The sequence below is a fragment of the Danio rerio genome, chromosome 17, assembly GCF_049306965.1.
Source record: "Danio rerio strain Tuebingen ecotype United States chromosome 17, GRCz12tu, whole genome shotgun sequence".
Lineage (NCBI taxonomy): Eukaryota > Metazoa > Chordata > Actinopteri > Cypriniformes > Danionidae > Danio > Danio rerio.
The window spans coordinates 40,114,511-40,133,477 of record NC_133192.1 but is presented as its reverse complement, the minus strand read 5'-3'; the positions used below and the strand labels follow the sequence as shown (position 1 = coordinate 40,133,477).

The following is an 18,967-nucleotide window of genomic DNA, read 5'->3' as shown; positions in this document are numbered from 1 at the left end:
GGATAGAAGACAATTTGTTTTTAAAAAAGAACAATTCATAGACGTTTGTTTTTATTTGAGCATACATTATTTTTAGCGCGCGTTTCATTTTGAACTTAGACTCCGGATTTTAACTTTATTAAAATATTTAGACACGCTACAAAATTACCGTTTAAACTAATTTAGCCATGCAATATCCAACACAATTAGAATAATATTTGTTGTGTGACTTCATTGGTGTTGCAACACACAGAAAACTATTTGCTGAATGAACGCTTTACTAGCAGGCCAGAAATCCAGCTCCACAAACCTGACACACTTGAAGGGATATCCTCTACAAACTGTAGAAATTGTGCGTCTAAAATAATCCACTAATGCGTGTTCATTTGTAGTGACTAATTTACTAATCGTATGTTGCTCACTTTTTAGGCTAGTTCAATTTTATTAACCTTGAAGCAAAATGGTCCAACTTTTAGCACCGCAAAATGTTTGATTCCATACACCCAAATCTAAAATGAACGTAGGGTAAGGATATTGTTATTATTGTCATAATTTATTAATATGATTGTATGACTGCGTTTAAGTCAAATATCTATATAAGTTACAAGAAAATTAAACGTACAAATAACAATGGAACTGAAAAAAAACTTGTGAACCTTAATATCGATAAAAATTTTGTACAATATACACATCGCTAAAAACTATGTAATCAGTCCAAACCTTTTACAGAAATATACAAGCTACGTTTTACAGTGAAATCTTTAAGAAATCATGAAATGTATTTAGCAGTCTAAATGTGAGGGGGGACGTCTTCATTGTTGAAAGGGACATTTTTAAAAATCCATCAGGATGACAGAATATTTGTGTTTTAGTGTTTTAGTCAGTCTCCATTTAAAATCTAGTGTATATAAATAATTCCATCTTCTTAATGATGTTTTGGCGCTCATCCTCACAATAAAAGATTTGATACCTTTGACATTTGGCAATCCTCGCGTTGCTTGCAGCCTTGTCACTTCTCCCTCCGAGAAAGGAGACAATGATTTCGGAGCGCCACCCCAGTTCGCATGGTCTTTTTGAGCAGAGCATAGTGTACACATAATCTGCATCCACCTGTCGTACTTTCGTTATTGTATTATTGTCTGTCACCACGTCCTGCCATAAAGCAGAGCGGAGCAGGGCAACGCAGCTCCATATTCGGAACCGGAAGAGTTCAGGTGTGATAGGCCGGGTACCTGGGTTTGGAGGGATGGCGGGCTTGCAGCATGTTGACCCAGATCAGGGGACTGACCGGCGCTGCCTACCTGCTGACTTTGATGCTGGCTCATTGAAGTACTGTTATTGGTCATAATCATGACGTTTCCCCCCTGGTGATGGTGGTTTTGTACACCAGTGTTGGGTGTGTGACTGCTGCCTTGGCATGGCTTTCCGTCTTTCACCAACACAGGCACCGCCACCCGCCGTGGAGACTGCTGCTGCTGCTGACAGGAACCATTGTCTTGTTGCATCTGCTGCTGGGACACCTTGTCCTTGGCTTGCCTTTTCATTTTATACCGGTGGTTCTGAAACCAAATTTTAACTTGAGTCGGAGTCAGGTGTATCATGCTGGCCAGATGCTCCCTTTCCGGCGCGGAGAGGTACTTCTGCTGCTTGAACCGCCGCTCAAGCTCATACACCTGCGCCTGGGAGAAGAGTACCCGTCTCTTCCTGCGAGGTGTGCTGGTCAGTGGACCCATGCCTTTACCAACATCCGCCAACGAACTCAGAGTGCTCATGCTGCCCATGTTCATACCAGACGAGGAGCCCATGAAGCGAGAGACTGCGAAAGGAACAGTCCCGTTTAGCTTTGCAATTTCACAATAAACACAATCAATCAATTAATAACGAGTACGGAGAGATTAAATCGCTGTGTGAGTTATAAAAGGACAGCAAATAAACAAATATTGTGCATTATTATTGTGTTGTCTGTCAACTGTAACTGGAGAGTTAATTTATGCAGTTCGTTTGGGTTTAGATACAACACCTGGCACGTGTAACGTTTAGCAACGCCGGCAAAGCCCCATGCGCTCTAATTTGGTGTAAAATTAGAACATTTTAAAACAGAATAATACATGATAAATACAACCGGCTACAGTCACAATTAAAACAGATTAATACGCATTGCAAAACACCTCTCAAAATGCACAAGCAGCTCTTGCAAACACAACGTAAAGTGTTAATCTCACGTACTTGTAGAGAAGCGTGGGTCAGGATTCGTTCCGTACCAGCTGGTGGCCGTCGTGCTGCCTCTCATCCCGTCTTGATAGGCCGGCAGGTCGCTCATGTTGCCCAAATTCCCGTTACAGTAGCCCCCCATGGCTGTATGTGACAGCTGGGAAACTCCAGCTGCAGTCATGTGGTAGGCAGCGGGTACTGTTCCATTGTGGCCCATGTGGTGCTGCTGCATCGCCGCTTGCGTGACTTGGGGTTGTCTGTACGAGGCAAGAGGAGCCCCCAAGTTGTTCCCCTCCATACTCACTTTTTTGTAGCTCTCTTCAAGAGGACTTAAGATATCGGATACAGAAAAAGGAGTCGTATGCTTAGGGCTCATCGACATTGTTCTGTGTTGGAAAGGGAGAAATTAGAAGGCAAGGCAATCTCTCCTTCTTTTTTTGGCCAGCTCCTCTGTTCCTGTTGTTTCACCGTCGCTGCAGCAGGATGGAAACGTATGAGTGCGCACTGGAGTCCGCCTTAATTGGTTTGAGTGGGAGCTCGAAGCTGACTTTCGTTTGTTTTAGCTTGGTGCCAGGTTTAAGGCTTCCATCAGAGGCGGGGCATCAGCAGCCAGGGCAACAATACAAAGCAGCGCTATCATCTGTGCACCCACGCACAATTTCTATTACGCGGTCTTCAACTACCCGTGCCATCCCCCAACCCCGAAAACATTTACGCGTGTAACAACACCTGTGCGTAAATATAATTCGCCCATAGTTCATTTTCAGCGCGAGGCTGTTTATTGCGCGGCGGCGAGGCTCGCACGAACGGCAAGGAACGCAGAGCAAAGGATGAAATATTGACAGTTGGAGTGATGTTTATAAGGGGCCCTTGATGTGAGTGCATATGCGGACTTCAGACTTTGAGAACCACTCAGTATCTGAAAAAAGCCTGAGTTGAACTACTGACTTTTAATGGCCACAAGAGGCTTCTGGTGATTGCAGGCGTGTTTGTATTATGCTCCATCGTACTCAAACATGCAAAGGGCCCTTGCGACGACTCAGGAACACTGACTGACAAATAAATAAATACATATGCGCGTGTTAAGAGGCCAAGTAAATGATTAAACCCTTTTCCGTTTGATATTATTGGACACAAGCAGCGCGTCGTCCAAATTTCCGTCCACTCGGTTCAGACACGCGGTACTGAGGAAAATGAACTCGGGAAGAGGAGAGGCTCTCAGGTAAAGTTAACGACGCTCAAATAACACGAGCAAGTCCTGAAGTAACTCCGCGTAAGTTCAGTAATGCGTTTCATGCCGGTGCGCGGAGTTGTAAAAAAACTAGTATGAGTGGACTGAAAATTGTCAAGATTTATTTTACAAAATAGACATTTTTCTTTTACATTACACACCTATTAAAATAATACCTTCAATTTAGTTTATTATTATTATTGTTATTATTATTATTGTTATTATTATTATTGTGTTGTTGTTGTTATTATTATTATTATTATTATTATTATTATTATTATTATTATTATTTTGTTTATATTTTAACAAATATTTAAGAAAACACATTTGTAGCTCTTTGCAAAAGAACGCGTTGTCTTACGCAATTATTATAAGTCTATATCTGAATAGTTACAAAAGAATACAATAGCATGTTTTATTTTTCTAACTATATATCGAAAAATAAGTGTGATACATAAATTACTTAGAAAATAACGTCCATCATCTAAAATTCTTAGCTTCCATCTGAGAAAAAAAACTACTTTTGAGTGCACTAGGCGTTTATGTTTTTTATTTTTGTGTGTGTGTGTGGATGAAACAATGACTTGAAAAGCAAACATCTAAATGTAAGAGCCTCCAATTGAAATTTTTCCCCTCAAGATCTGCGTCTTCTTCGCTGAGCGCAGCAACTTTGTAAAAATTAAGAGATGTATAAACGACTATTTATTAATTTATTACTACTATTATTAATATTATTTTTAAACATATTAAAATAGAAAACCATTAATTGGCCTTCGGCACTGCAGGGATTCCAAAGTATCTGTTTATGATTTAATACTACTTCGTTATTTTAGTGGCATATATATATATATATATATATATATATATATATATATATATATATATATATATATATATATATATATATATATATATATATATATATATATATATATATATGTGTGTATGTGTGTATATGTGTGTGTGTGTGTGTGTATGTGTGTGTGTGTGTGTGTGTGTGTGTGTGTGTGTGTGTGTGTGTATGTTTGTGTGTGGTGTGTGCGTGCGTGTGTGCTCTTTTTCTGAATTTATATTTTAGGTATTTCATTTTAATACAATTTTAATTTCTTTATTCATTTTAATTTGAATATTATATATTTAAGATTTATTAAAAATCTGATATATAAATTATTGTGAGCATAAAGTCAGATAAATATGAAAAAACGTTTCTGTTTTCTGTCTAAATTTCAATGACACTTTTAGAAAGTGCCAGTTTTCTGTATTTGTTTTATTTGCTATCTTTCGGAAAAGTATAGCTTTTTTCAAGGAACACGAACATGTCAACTCGTCGGCCTCGAAACGTTAATCTTGCGTTTACGCCACTGTAACACTAAATAAACCAAAATAGTTGCATCACACTGAACAACATGCCACAGTAGTCTAATTTATATTAAACCTTTCTCGCGAGGGAATACAGCGTCTTCTGGTGGTCAATATCTGAATAGTTTCCACTGACAAGACGGTAAAAAAAGCCCTATGCTGCTTTGCTGAAATTACACCCATTTGAGTGTGTGTGTGTGTGTGTGTGTGTGTTTGTATATATATATATATATATATATATATATATATATATATATATATATATATATATATATATATATATATATATATATATAGATAGATAGATAGATAGATAGATAGATAGATAGATTTCATTTTTTTTACATAGACTCGTGATTCCTTATTAACCTTACGAATGGTTCACATCTTCAACAGTGCTCAAACATCATGAAAACATCATAATAAGATAATCTTCAAGTAATCTTCAAGTCAAGTCAGGTGTTTTCTTATGTACAGTACACACGAAACATTCCTCTGTAGGACCTATATTATATACAACGTAAGTTAACACAAGGGACACTAAATTAACTTACCAATCACCCTAATTAAACAATTAGGGCATTTCTCTTGTTTGAACTTCTAGTTTGCGTGATGATCATCGTGTACATAATTAACAGTGTAAAAAACTATATGGCATCCAGCGTCGCTTTCAAGGTGTTCGGCCTATACTTGATGTAGCTTACAAAAGGCTCTCTTAATTATCTTAATCAGGCTCACTCCTCTCTACTGGAGTACGGCTATCATGGTCAATTAACGGCAATTATAGTGTACGCTTTGTCTTGTGTTTAATATAGCCTATTTTGTCTATTAACAAACAAGTAGACCAGGCTATTTTGTTCAGCGTTACATGCGTGACTAATACATTTTTAATATGCGGACAGCTGTGCATATACATGGAATTATGCCTGATTTATCCAAAAGTCTTTATATTATATTATATTATACTATGTTATTAATGTTCTATTTGATATTATCCTTTATATTCCTTTTCTTATATTTTATTTAAGGTTTTTTTATTTTTATTTATTTTTTTAATAATGTTGGCACATATAATGTGCAGTAAATTCTATCAGCAGATAACGCAAACTTCAGACTGCACGGTACTATTGTGACATCTAGTGGAGAGGGACAATCATGCGGTTTGTTCAGTGACGGCTCATAGAAAAATGGCACATGGGAATATTCGTTTCCTTCACAGCCCAATCAGATTAAGCCTACCACAGGAAGCTGTTAACCTCAAGGTGGCAGAGTGGCACCACATCACTGAGATTTCACGCCTGTTTTCCCTGATTCACCTGGCAGTTAAAGCCAGTCAGACCTAATGGAGACGAAAACGAATATGTTACTACTATTAGCATATCTACGTTTATTTAGATAAATCAGGTCAACAAATGTCTCTGCTGCGTCTTTCTAGCTTTTTATTTCATGTTTTTCATACCCTGGAAGATCATATCAATTGGATAATTGTAAAACAGGTCGCCTTATTGTTTTTTAAAATATGTTTCACTACAAAGGAATATGGTTAAAACCCACTATATATATATATATATATATATATATATATATATATATATATATATATATATATATATATATATATATATATATATATAAAATCAACATGCTTAACTCAATAAATTAAATATTCAAATGAGTTATTTAATAAAATATGCGCTATTTTATATGTATTTCTAGTACAAAAATCCGAACATTTGATAAACTCAAGTTCAATTGATAGATGGAACGGGTCTAAGGATGTGTACATATACATACATACGTACATACATACACACACACACACACACACACACACACACAAGCACACACATTGCTCAGCACGATTGAGTACACCCAGTTTCTTAGTGATTGTCGGCAATGTATTTTGGTGCAACAAAACAGATTTATTAAACAGATATACGGTTTGAAGGTTTGTACCGTGTTTTTAACGGTAAAGTACTGGTAACCGCAGCTGCCGGTTTTTTTTATTTTACGGATTAATTTTTTACAGTGTATGACATGACATGACTTGGAAATCATGATATCAGGAAAAATGTATATATACATCATTTACACTCCCTCCACTTGTTACAAATCAATTAGTAGATAAATTGTAGAACGTTGTACACAAAAGTTTACTTGGAAGTCAGTGGTTAGGTTTACAAGATACTTCAATATTTCTTTTTTTTGTGGTCAACGAAACAAAAAAGGAACTCCCACTAAAAGAAGTGGAGGGTGATAAAGCCATACTTTTAATTCCCCTTTATCTAAAAATAACTTTTTAGTGAAAAAAAACAAACAAAAAAAAAACAAAAAATATTAATAGTATCATATACACCAGTAAGGTGTTTTTAAGTCATTATTATAAAATATGCCTAATTTTATAATTTAGTGAAGCTAGTCCTGGCTTATGCTAAGCTTTGTTTGTGAAACCAGCCATTTAAGTATTCAAAAGTATCCTAAAACTATATTCAAAAACACCCATTCTTGTTTTAGTCTTTTAAAATTCACTTCAAATGTTGGCTACTGTATATATATTAACCAATATGTAGTCTCTATGTAAAAATGGGAATGAAAAGGTACAACCCCAACGAAAGTTTTGAGAGTGATGCATGAACATATCCCTTTGTAACAACCATGATAATACCAACACTTGTAAAGCTTTGTGTAAGTGCTGCAACTGAATAAGGCATTTAAGACTATATGTTGGAATTTAAATCTACAGACAAGCTTATAAATTGCTACAAAAGAAACGGCATCAAGATCTGGTTAGCTGATTTCCTTAAAAGACATTATGTCGTAATCAGTTTATATATTGCTGTATAGGCTAATTTATGGAAACGATAAGACCGGTTTTGTTTGCACGTGTTGCGTTATGTATAAAGACAAGAGTTTTGTCTAGTGTGCTATAATAAATTTCCTCATATCAGTTGTATTGAATTTTATTTGTTTTATTTATTTTATATATTTAGGGAAAGGAATTAGGAACAAACACTTAAGAGACATACATAACCTCGTAAACTTAATTGGTGAATTTAGTTACGGTAGCAGGCTACCAAATTGTCTGGTCATAAACCAGCAGAGACTTCTAAAAGCCTGTCTTTGTCACCCCCAAACCCAACGACTTTTAAAATTCCATTGTCTTGTTAAAGCCCATAAATTTGTCACCCGGGACTGATTAAACATCACGAGAATTGAGACGCTGCGGATTTTGTCTAGGTCCTTTTAGGACGCACACAATGGTCCTTTCAGAGGACGACACAAAAAAAGTGTTTTAGGGAAGATGTAGCGAAGAGGAGCGGCGGTCAGTCCCCTCCATATGTAGTACAAGGTGGCCGGAGAGAGGGGACAAAGGGCCAGGTGACAAGGATGATGGTAACTGGGTCGCTGAATTAATTGGGACAACCTCGGTATTGAGAAAGCACGTCTCTTTCATTAATGTTACAACAATGATTTGTGTCTTTTAAATATGGAGTGACTTGCCTGAACTTTCTAAAGTCATAGTGCCGTTTTTCAGTACTGCTAATTTATTTTGAGTGTAATAACATTTTTTAAAGAACATTAACATTGTAGCTGTTATCAAACCTTTAAAACAAGCAACATCTCGTTAAATAGACAACATTTTTGTATTCAGTTATTTGTGTGGTAGAATGCGCAAATTCCAGAATCATTTGTTCTTCGGTGTTTACAGTGTCCTTTCTTTAAGCTGGTTATTTGGTCTTCTCTGCTGGGAGAAAGTGGACGTCTTAACATTACAAAAGCCACTCATCTCTTGCTGCGCGCCAATTCTCATACTCTTTTCAGTCCAATCTGAGATCTTTTATACAAACACTATGTAACAATCGGAGGGATTATCAGCAAAGGTTAACGAATTATAAAAAAAACAAAAAAACAAAACACACAAAAAAGTCTTAAATCCGAGTGAGGAATTAAATATATTACAATCGTTATGATTAAAACGAGATACTTGAAATCTGTGGATAAACCAACCATTTGTTTGAACAATAAGAGAACTATAAATTGCTAAATGTGTTTTTTCAGTTTTTTTAATACATAGAATAAAGAATGAAAACATTTAACACTTCATTTTATAAAAAAAATGAAACTACATAAAACATGGTTTTCTCACTGATATATAAACTTTTGGTTCAGAAAAAAAATGCAAAATTTTAACAATAAACTATGAAACTAGGAAATCACACACGACAGCACTTATTACACAACAATTTGCAAAACGCAACTGGGCAAACGAAACTAAATCGACCATCTAATATGTGCAAACAGCATTTTTTAAAAATCTTATCAACGCTGAATATTTCTACTTGAATAGACCTATCACTTTATACAATTAAAACAACTTTAATTGAGATGGATGCTTGCGCTAAGTCCCGAAATAGTTCGTGTTGTCATAAGTCTCACCAAACACAAAAGTGGTGCCGGGAGGCCGCTGTGTTAGTAAAGTGCTGGTATGTGGGGAAAAGCGCAAAGGGCGTCTGTTGCTGTAAAGAATGGAAACCTTGAACAGTAAACGGTGAAGATGGCACGGTTGGTGGAACGATGCCGTTTCCTTTTTCTGTATCGATAGTGCAGTTCTGATACGGTTTGCCATCTCGAACCAAAATGGGCACCACGACTCTGCGCAACACAGGAGGCTGGTTAAGGTCCTGAGCGCACTCTATCCGCGCTCTCTTCATTTTGTATCTGTGGTTTTGGAACCAGATCTTGACCTGCGTGGGCGTGAGGCGGAGCAGGTGCGCCAGCTGCTCCCTTTCTGGAGCGGACAGATAGCGCTGCTGACGAAAGCGTCTCTCCAGTTCATAAGTCTGAGCTTTAGAGAATAACACGCGACGCTTCTTCCTCTTTTCGTGCTCTGTGTCCACGGAGAGCACATCTGGTTCTGTGGAGTCTGGCGAAGCTTCAATATTGCTATCATCCGACGCTAAAAATAGGAAAAAAAAGATAATGACTAGCCTTTATACATGGGTACCTCTACGTAAAGTAAACCTGTATGTATACTTCTTATATTAGTTAATGATACGAGTTAACTTTAAAAACTTACATATATGTCCTCTGTCGTTTTCAGTCCAGGTTGAGTAAGGGGAGACAGAAAACGAGTCCAATGGAGAATGCTGTACGATGCTTTCCGTGTCATTTTCTGGCAAATCCAAAATACTTCTCACAGTGAAACTGAACTTGTTTGAAATAGCCATTTGTATCGTAGGTTTGCTATTAGTTCCAGGACTGGTTCTTGAAGAGCTGTCCTCGTTAACGCGGTGCTGAAGTGATGCGAGCGTTTCAAGATGCACATGGAAGTGACAATGTGTACACTGATGTCGCGGTGTTTATATAAACAGCACTTGGTGGCTGCTTTGAGGCCTCTCCTCCTTATAGGCTCTAAGTATCTCAATGACTCGTGTACTTAAATCCCTGTAATGGTAGGTGTGAACTCGGGAAATAATAGCCTGTTACTTTCACAATGATGGTGGGTAACACTCTTCATCATTACTGATTCGTCCGAAATCGTGAAAAGTGGGAAACAGATAATGGTAATTGTTGAGGCTGAATCACGTCTTGGGTGGCAAGTGACAACAAGAGCCCTCCCTTCTTTCCCCCGCTCAAATAACATATCGGATATTTGCATACAAAGTGATCCATTAGCGTCTGAGAGTTGGTTTTTCCTAATACGTTTATTGGGGTATTCTCGTTTATTGCAGATGTTATTGCACAAACACTGGTTAAATGAGCACTGTCTCAGTACAGTACATGGGGTTAGAGTTGCTAATTCGTAAAGGTTATAAATTCATGGGCTCATGGAGTAGTCTAATCTTTGCATAATGTAAAAGTTCAATTGTTTCCCCAGTAAAGACGCTTTTGTTAAAAATTTACAACATTAAAACGTAAACATTTAAACTGAATTAAAACGTAAATGTTTAGCCTACACTTAAATGGGCCAAAGACAAACTCTGTCGTTAGGTAAAAGCGCTAATTTTAAATTATTTCAAGATTTTAATAAATAAATGATTAACAAAGCGGTTGGGTTAGCCCATATTTGACCCAAATTTGGTTTGCGACTATCCAACATTTATTTAAACCTTGCGTCTTCGCATATTTAACGTTAAATAACTCATTAAATGAGATTTTTTTTATTGATTTTAATTTGGGAAGAGATCCAGACATCAAGCAGACATTAATGTTTCCATATGGACTACTGCTTACTCCTGCACCTCACCTAAAGTGCACTTGGCATGGTATGGGTTCGGATGAAGCTGCCTAGCCGTAGAGCGCGCTTTGGATGACTGCATAGACCCTCCCAAAACAGAGTTGGGTATCCGTCCTCGTCTAGTCGTCCTGGGTGGTCGGGCGAAAAAAGAACACAAATACATGCCAACCAGCGACCGGGAACAAAAGAGGGAAATGTAGCCCCGCGTCCGAGACCCGTTGGAAGCATTTGTTCCAGTCAAGATTTTGCATTTGTTCAGTCCTGAAATAATGCTTGATTGACGCCCCCGCACAATGTCCTTTAACTTTCTCGAATAAATCCGTGCTTGTTTCGTGTTGTCATGGTTTTGAATAGGGCCAAATGGGATCTGGGCAACTATCTGCCTCACGTCTAGCTGCTTACGTCTATACTGAATTATTATTAGTTATTCGTTTCCACGCGGACTTTTGTCGTTTCTATAAAATGTAATCTCCTGATTAATCGATGCTAAAATATTTAGTTTATAGTTGTAATGAATAAAATAAATTTGCTAAATCTTTGCGTTCAAAATGAAAACGACAAGACAAAATGTGTTTTATAGGCTAATTATTATTTTCTTTTTAGCAGGTTTAAACAGCAGGTTAATAGCAGTGACATCATGCCGCACCCAAACGTATCGATGTTAACCTGCATAAAGTGAGTTAAACTGTTTACCAAGCTCTTCTAATTTAAGCACACGCTCTCAGAGGATAAATAAAACCTCGTGTAGGCACACAGTTTAGTTTCTAATGACCTCTCGTATCTCCTTAATCTATTAGACACCCACAGATAGAAGTATGCTTCAGGAAAAGTGTGCGCTCTCAAACACCCAAGAGCTCTTCAGTGTCAAATATTTACCCTGGTTGTTTAACTTCTCAAACCAAAGTCAGACAGGGGGAATCAGAGAGCAAATCAACAGGAATAAACATTTCACCCTGAAAAGAAAAACCTTGTATTGTCTAATATTAAAAAAAATACTTCTGAGATTTCAGTAACTTTGGGTAAATACAGATGGCCAAACTTTGATACTCACCAAAATAATTTAGTTTATTTATCAACGATGTTAAATACGACATCTGCAAACATTCTCATCAAGAAAACAAAACTTACAATGCTCTGAATTTCAATTTTAATTTTCTTTGTTTAATGTAATTTATGCTTTTTTAATATATATAAACAACAAAAACTTGTTCCCAAAAAGGGCAAAATTTGGTTCTTAAACTAACAGCATAATTTTGCAAATGTAAAAAAATTGTATGTTGTACATAAATACATAAAGAAAAATAGCATATTTCACACAGTTAATGCACACACTGAACAGTTAATGCACACACGTTAGGTCGTTTTAGGACACGGCGTATACATACATATTACACACAAAAACGATCTAAATTCAAGAACATTGGGGCTTTTGTGCCTCAAAAGTAATAATAAAATCACAAGTTCTGTCTGTGAACTGATTATAAACTCAAATATTAAACCCACCATTTTTGGGCAGACATAATGAAGTAAAAAAAAAAAACATAAACCCAACTCTTAACGGCTACATTTTATATCATATAAAAATCATCCAAATCATATGAAAAGTACACTCTTCGTGCCTAAATGTTAAAATGTGACGGGCAAATGCAGGAGCCTTTTATCAAGAGAACTGTTTGACCACAAATGACAATGGTTGAATATGCCATTCTTTATTTTTTCCTGTTAGCATGAACATACTTTGAATATCGCACTGTGCAATCGCGTACACATTTCGGATTTATAAAGTGGAAACAATTTTTTGGCTTCGCTAATATCATTATCTGTCTTTTGTCTGTCTTGCTCTTCATGAATACAAACAAACAAACAAACAAAACAAACAAACAAACACACAAACAACGATGTTTCATCCTGAACAATACTGTCATGGCTTTTGTTCTATCAAATGCTATAGTTTAAGAACACTCCTCATAAAGATAACAAGTGTGTCTTTCTGTGATTTTACGGATCAGATCAAATTTAGTATGTATTTAATACAAAAAACAACAACAACAAAACCTCCGAACAATACACAAACACACATGCACTTCTCTCTAACGGTACATATTCAACTTTTTTCATTTGCATTTTAAATAAGCAAATATAGTCCCAACTTTCACAGTGTATAAGCAATATTCCAGTACATATTTTATAAAGGCATAGGTGATGGCATTTACTGAACCGTTTGAGTTAACCAAGACATTTATTTTTGTTGCCGAAAAAAATTTCGCTTCGAATCCCGTGTCCTCTTAGCATCTCAGCAGAAGAGCGAAGAAAGATGCGCAACCTCTGAAAACACCCTGCTAACTGACAGAGGGCGGGTCATGGGCGGATCATCTAAAGCCGAGATTAACAAGCATTACAAATCATAACTTTTAGTTAATAGTTCTATCTATGACTGAACTAAAACATGAGTTATTTTTAAAAGTGGACCGAGCTCTTTTACTTCTTTACGGTTAACGATGTCCACATTTAGATGAACAACAGTGTATTCCTACTCCGAAACTTTCATGAATCGTTTCATGGTAGGCAATGCTATGCACGAAAACCAGTATTTTTAAAGGTTACATATACATGCAATAGTATACGTTTTGACGATTTTATTATTTAGAAAGGTAACTACTTAAAGGTAAAGTTCACACAAAATGTTTTCACTTATTCACAAATGGTTCCGAACATTTGTAATTATTTTGTTGTTGGGGAAAAAAACCGTCGATATGTTTCCCAACAACAATATTAGAAATAATTTTGTGTGCTCAACAAAAGAAACTGGATTGAATTATGACATTTTCATTTTTGGGAATACTATTCATTTTATATGAAGACAGAACACGCTGTGTGTGCTCTGTCACTCTCTGCTGCTGCTATGTCTATGATTCGTGCTATGCAGAATTGTAATTTACCAAACCTTAGTGTAAAAATGCTAAGCCTTGTAGTTTGATAGAAAACACTGCAACGCCTCGTAAAATGGCTTTATTCGGCGAAAAAAATAATGTTTTAAAGGAAAAGACACGCTTTTACAGTTTGTTGTAACACAAATTACCTATTGGGGGTGCTCCAGGACCAGACTTGGGGAAATACTGTAGAAACACATAAGCAGTATTGTACGGTGATCTTCTGCATTATCCAGTTGTCAGGGATGTTCTGATTTATGCATTTTATTTTCATTGATATATTTCCCCCGCTATGTGATCTGTAAACCTTCTTTATGACACTTTGTTAACTTGTTAAAATGTACAGGGCAGACTAATAATATTTGCACTTAGCTTCTATTGTAATAATTTTAGTTTCACCGGCTTAATAAAAATGCTAAATTTTTCTATACAAAGTGAACATTTTTGTCTTCACTTTCAAACAGCGGATATCTGAACATTAATCCTCTTTTTTCATCCATGCATCTCCGAAAGGCGAAACTCAAACAGCAGGGGGAGCTACATCACCATTATTGGCTTACCCTGAAGCTATCAATAAACTGTTAGACCTTGAGATTGTAAGGGAAAGCTTTCCTATGTGACTGATTGAGCAGAGCGGAAATTGAGGCATACCATGAGATTATGTATGTATGTAAGTATGTATGTATGTATGCATTTATTTATTAGAAAATTGTACATCACCCTCCTTTAAAACAACTCAAACATTTCATATAGTGTATATGGCACGAACGTAGCATATATACATTTGGAATGAAAAAAAAATGCAAACAAAGGTACTAAAGCAAATTATTCTAGTTTACATTTCTGGTATACAATTTATTTGTTTAATAAAACCTTTTCCATTTTGGCGTAATAAAATATTGTTTTAAAATCTGGAACATTTTTTTCATGTAAAAAAAATGAAATTGACTGGAATTAAGGTTTATTTAATGAAATAATCAAGTACAGGTAAAGAATCTAAAAGCTGTCGATGTTATCGATGCTTACTACAATAGTAAATAATGTTCTCAAACATTATTATCTAAATCTCTCAAACTGACCCCAAACACCTATCGTTAATCTGCGAAAGTCCTCATTACGGCCGGATTTAAGTTACAGGAGCAGTCAACCTTTCAGAGGTGTTAACTTGCAAAGCATTTTAATGGTGTCAATTCCATTCGGTATAAGAGTTATGGTGAGCAGTTGATCCTTTTATTGTTATTTAGCCTCTAGTAAAATCATCCATAGTATAATGTATGCAGCAGCTAATCACAGTCAGCTTTTCAGCATCATTAGAGTATTAATAATATTATCTAATTTAATCATGCTGGAGTCTTAACAGTTGATAAGTGTTTATTATTGTTATTATTATTGTTGTTTTTGTTGTTGCTGCTTTTATTTTTATTATTATTCCGTTCACATTAGGCATAGTTCGTTTATTTTAAACCTTTTTTTAGAGAACAAAAACCAAGAAAGCACTGTTCCCAATATTTGTGACATGCTGTCACTGCAGAAAGTGACTATGGACAAACTGGGACCATTTTCTCAGCGTTGACTCAACTGAAAAGTCCAACCACAGTCTACCAAGAGAATTTTTTCTCTCGAGACATTTTTTTTTCGATCACACTGAATGTGTTGATTTATTCGAATGTGTTGATTTATTCAACACCATTGACACCAAAATTAACATTACAATTAAGCCTAAATATATCATATGATTATTGCGATGCGTTATTAATGACATGACGTTGTATTATTCTCTAAGTTATGTTAATCTAAAGCGTTTGTGAATATATGCAATAATTATCTTTCGAACAGTTTGCTTGTTTTTTGTGCAATATATTAAGTATAGTTTGATCACTAGATAAACAATCCTTGTAAATTATACACCCCTAAAAAGTAGCAAAATAAAGTTTTGCATGTCATAAAAGAAAAATTTTTGGTTCCCCAGTGAGCCTTTTATTGAACGCTTCTTTATAGAACATTTTTTGTTAGAATACCTTTTCGAAAAAGACAATTTTCTACCGTAAAGAACACTTGTGAATTCTATTAAAGGTTTTTAAGTGTATGGATAGGAAAGTTCTTATTTTTCGATTTTTTTTTTTTACTATTTTTAAATAAAATGTTTTCTAGTTCACATGCATCGGTTAACCTTTGACATGCATGAACCTGATTTCACATTCGTCAGTTTTGTTGTTGCCATACAACTTCGAAAAGCATACAACTAATATACAACTTCTTTATATAACATATTACCATGTTTTGTAGATTTTATTTTAAATTATGAAAAAGTTGTCAAATATTTGCATATTTTTGAGATTCTTTATGGAATTCTTTCTTTTCCTTAGTCATTTAATAAACCGAAGAAAAACTCGTCTCTCGGTCCAAATACATACCATGACAAATAGCATGACACGTTTATATAATGCAAAAAAAAATAAATAATCGCGCAAATATTTAATATTTGCCATTTAATAAACTTTTATTAAGAAATCAATGAACTTACTAATATGGTAATTATTTTCATCCTTATTTTGATTTTTGGTTGTTTGCAAATCTTTTCTGGACCAAACCATTGTCTTTTGCATTCACAAACTTCCATAGGCCAAGCACATGTAAAAAAAAAATGTCTCAGTAACATTTTCTTTTGTCAGATTATTTGATCATGCAAAACTAACCAACCATTTTAATTTTTCAGAATACCACTTTCATTGAAATAGCGATATAATGTATCTGGTCGATCATTGAAAGCTATTTTAAAACGGCCGAACTAGAACCGAGCGGTATGAGTGTATAAATACAGATAGTAACCGCTGCGAGTGTTTCTTCAGAGGTGGGTAAACACTTTGAGTCTCCACTGGTATCTAATCATACGCAGTAAAAGTTGTTGGTCTAATGCCTAAAAAGTGGATGTCATTGACTCGAACCATGCACTTTCCATTCCTTCCGTTTATGAATGAGCAGCCCATGCCAAAGGATAAATATCCAAGACCGTATCAAAACATTGTCAGACCCTCAAATAAGCCCAAAACAATAGATTTTCCCCTATCATTTTATCAAAAAAAAAAAAAAAAAAAAAAAAAAAAAGTAAATACTACTGTGCATGCTCGCGTAGAATCACCTATTTTCTTTTGCGCTCATCCGTCACCTTTTGGGCTCTTCGTGGCCCCCCACAGCCGGCTGTATATTGACTGATGACATCGGCTTTACTCTAAAGAACACAGAGAAGAGGGGATGATTAAAATCATTTCCACAATCAGTGTTCTCCTAATTTCGAGCCCTGACATTCTTTGAGCGCGTTTCTTAAATCGAGATTAACTACTCTTAATGTACAAAGTCATTACTATCTGAGGGTCAGATCCTTTCAAGAGTAACGAGCGCATGGCAGCTGAGAGGTGTGTAATGAGTCAAAATAAACTCTTGACTTCCACCCTCTCTGACCATGTGTCAATGTGTGCGATCAGTTTTAAGATGATAGTTTTTAAAATTTTAAGTATATCAACGTGAACTTTGTTTTTTTTACTCCATTATTGAGGACACTTATTGACAACTATTTGTTTGCTGAATAATAATAATAATAATAATAATAATTCCAAGTAGTTCTAAATATTAATAATTTAGTTTAAATGCAAACACTTTAATACATTCTAAATAATAAAGATAATTTCGGTTCGAATTGGCAAAGACCTTTTTAAATAATAATAGTAATATTATTTTCATCATTAATTTGAATAAATTGAATTGTTTCTATTTAACTGGCTATTTTATCTGTTAACAACGCTAACGAATTTATGTTGTTGTACATTTAATTTGAACGTACATTTTAAACTTGAAGCAGTTCCAAAAAACAGGACAAGATTATTTATACGGTGACTTTTTTATTATTAATATAATTATTTAAAAAACACATTTACGAACAAAAAAGACTTTGAATTGAGGTCTGAAATTGAGGTCTAACAAACTAACAACAAAATCTTATTTGATCAATTTGGGGTCACGGAGAAATAATAACGATACATAATTTGTATGAATGATACTCTACATCGTTAAAATCTGTAAAACATGTGCTTTATCGAAATACTGACAGCCTTTTAAAATATGTAGGCCTACCTATAGAATAATATTTAATAATAATGATGCGTGACGATGTGATGCGTCACTTGTGCTTGATGGTATTAACCGAATTACTGTTAACCAGCTTTATACAAAAATGAAAACTGTCATCATTTACTCACCTTAGTTCCAAATCTGCATACATTTTTTTTCTTTTGCAGGACACTTTTAAAAGAAGATATTTTGAGAAACGTTTCAGTATTGTGTTTGCACAAATAAATATCGACGGTACAATACTGTATGATTTACAGCATTCTTAAAATATCTTATGTTTTTGCTTATATCCAAAGGAATTCAACTAAACAGTCTGAAACGAAATTACGTAAATAAATGGTTACAAAAGTTCCACTCTGGGCTAATCTATTTAAACTAATTCTTTTATCTTTCCAAAAAAAAAAAAAAAAAAAAAAGGCGTAGAACGTCGCACAAACATAACACCAGTCTGTGCAGCTCGAGCTTAAAATAAACTGCTGTGTATCTCATCCAAGACACAACATTATCATGTCATTTCAGCACAGCAACCGGCCATAATAAAGCAATTAATTTGTTGTAGAATAAATATGCATGTCTAATAAATTAAAACCAGTAAAAATAAATTACAAATAAAAAGTTACAGAAATTATGCATTTGTGCAATTGTACATCGACTTCCCAGTAGGCTAAGTTTGTCTTTCCTATTTTTTTGTCATCATTTTCAAATTTTAAGTTTTCCCCAATCATTATATATTCAAAAACATTACATATATTCTAAAATTACTACATACGGGAATAAAGGCAATTCTTTTATATGTTCAGTGCTGCGATCATAGAAGAGGCTTGTGAATGTATGATAGTTTTGTGTATAATAATTCATTCATGGACTATTTTCAAGAAGTTCATGGTGTTTTAT

At 35.2% G+C, this 18,967-nt stretch overlaps 2 protein-coding genes and 1 long non-coding RNA gene across 3 annotated transcripts; all 3 read right to left on the bottom strand.

Annotated features, from left to right (window-relative positions):
* Positions 1-516: 516 nt before the first annotated feature.
* Positions 517-2,699, bottom strand: nkx2.1 (NK2 homeobox 1). Its single transcript, NM_131776.1, is given in 2 exon segments — positions 517-1,795; positions 2,206-2,699. Coding segments are annotated over 2 exon segments (1,041 nt in total). The 5' UTR covers positions 2,573-2,699; the 3' UTR covers positions 517-1,121.
* A 6,129-nt stretch (positions 2,700-8,828) lies between these two features.
* Positions 8,829-10,470, bottom strand: nkx2.9 (NK2 transcription factor related, locus 9 (Drosophila)). The gene is made up of 2 exons (NM_001099603.1): positions 9,858-10,470; positions 8,829-9,737 (listed from the first exon to the last, which is right to left on the bottom strand). Exons 1-2 carry the CDS (start codon positions 10,006-10,008, stop codon positions 9,214-9,216), a joined length of 675 nt encoding a protein of 224 aa, NP_001093073.1. The 5' UTR covers positions 10,009-10,470; the 3' UTR covers positions 8,829-9,213.
* Positions 10,471-12,706: 2,236 nt separating this feature from the next.
* On the bottom strand, positions 12,707-17,180 carry LOC141378435 (uncharacterized). Its single transcript, XR_012393069.1, has 2 exons — positions 17,088-17,180; positions 12,707-13,391 (listed from the first exon to the last, which is right to left on the bottom strand). It is a non-coding gene; the product is annotated as an uncharacterized lncRNA (long non-coding RNA).
* Positions 17,181-18,967: the final 1,787 nt, after the last annotated feature.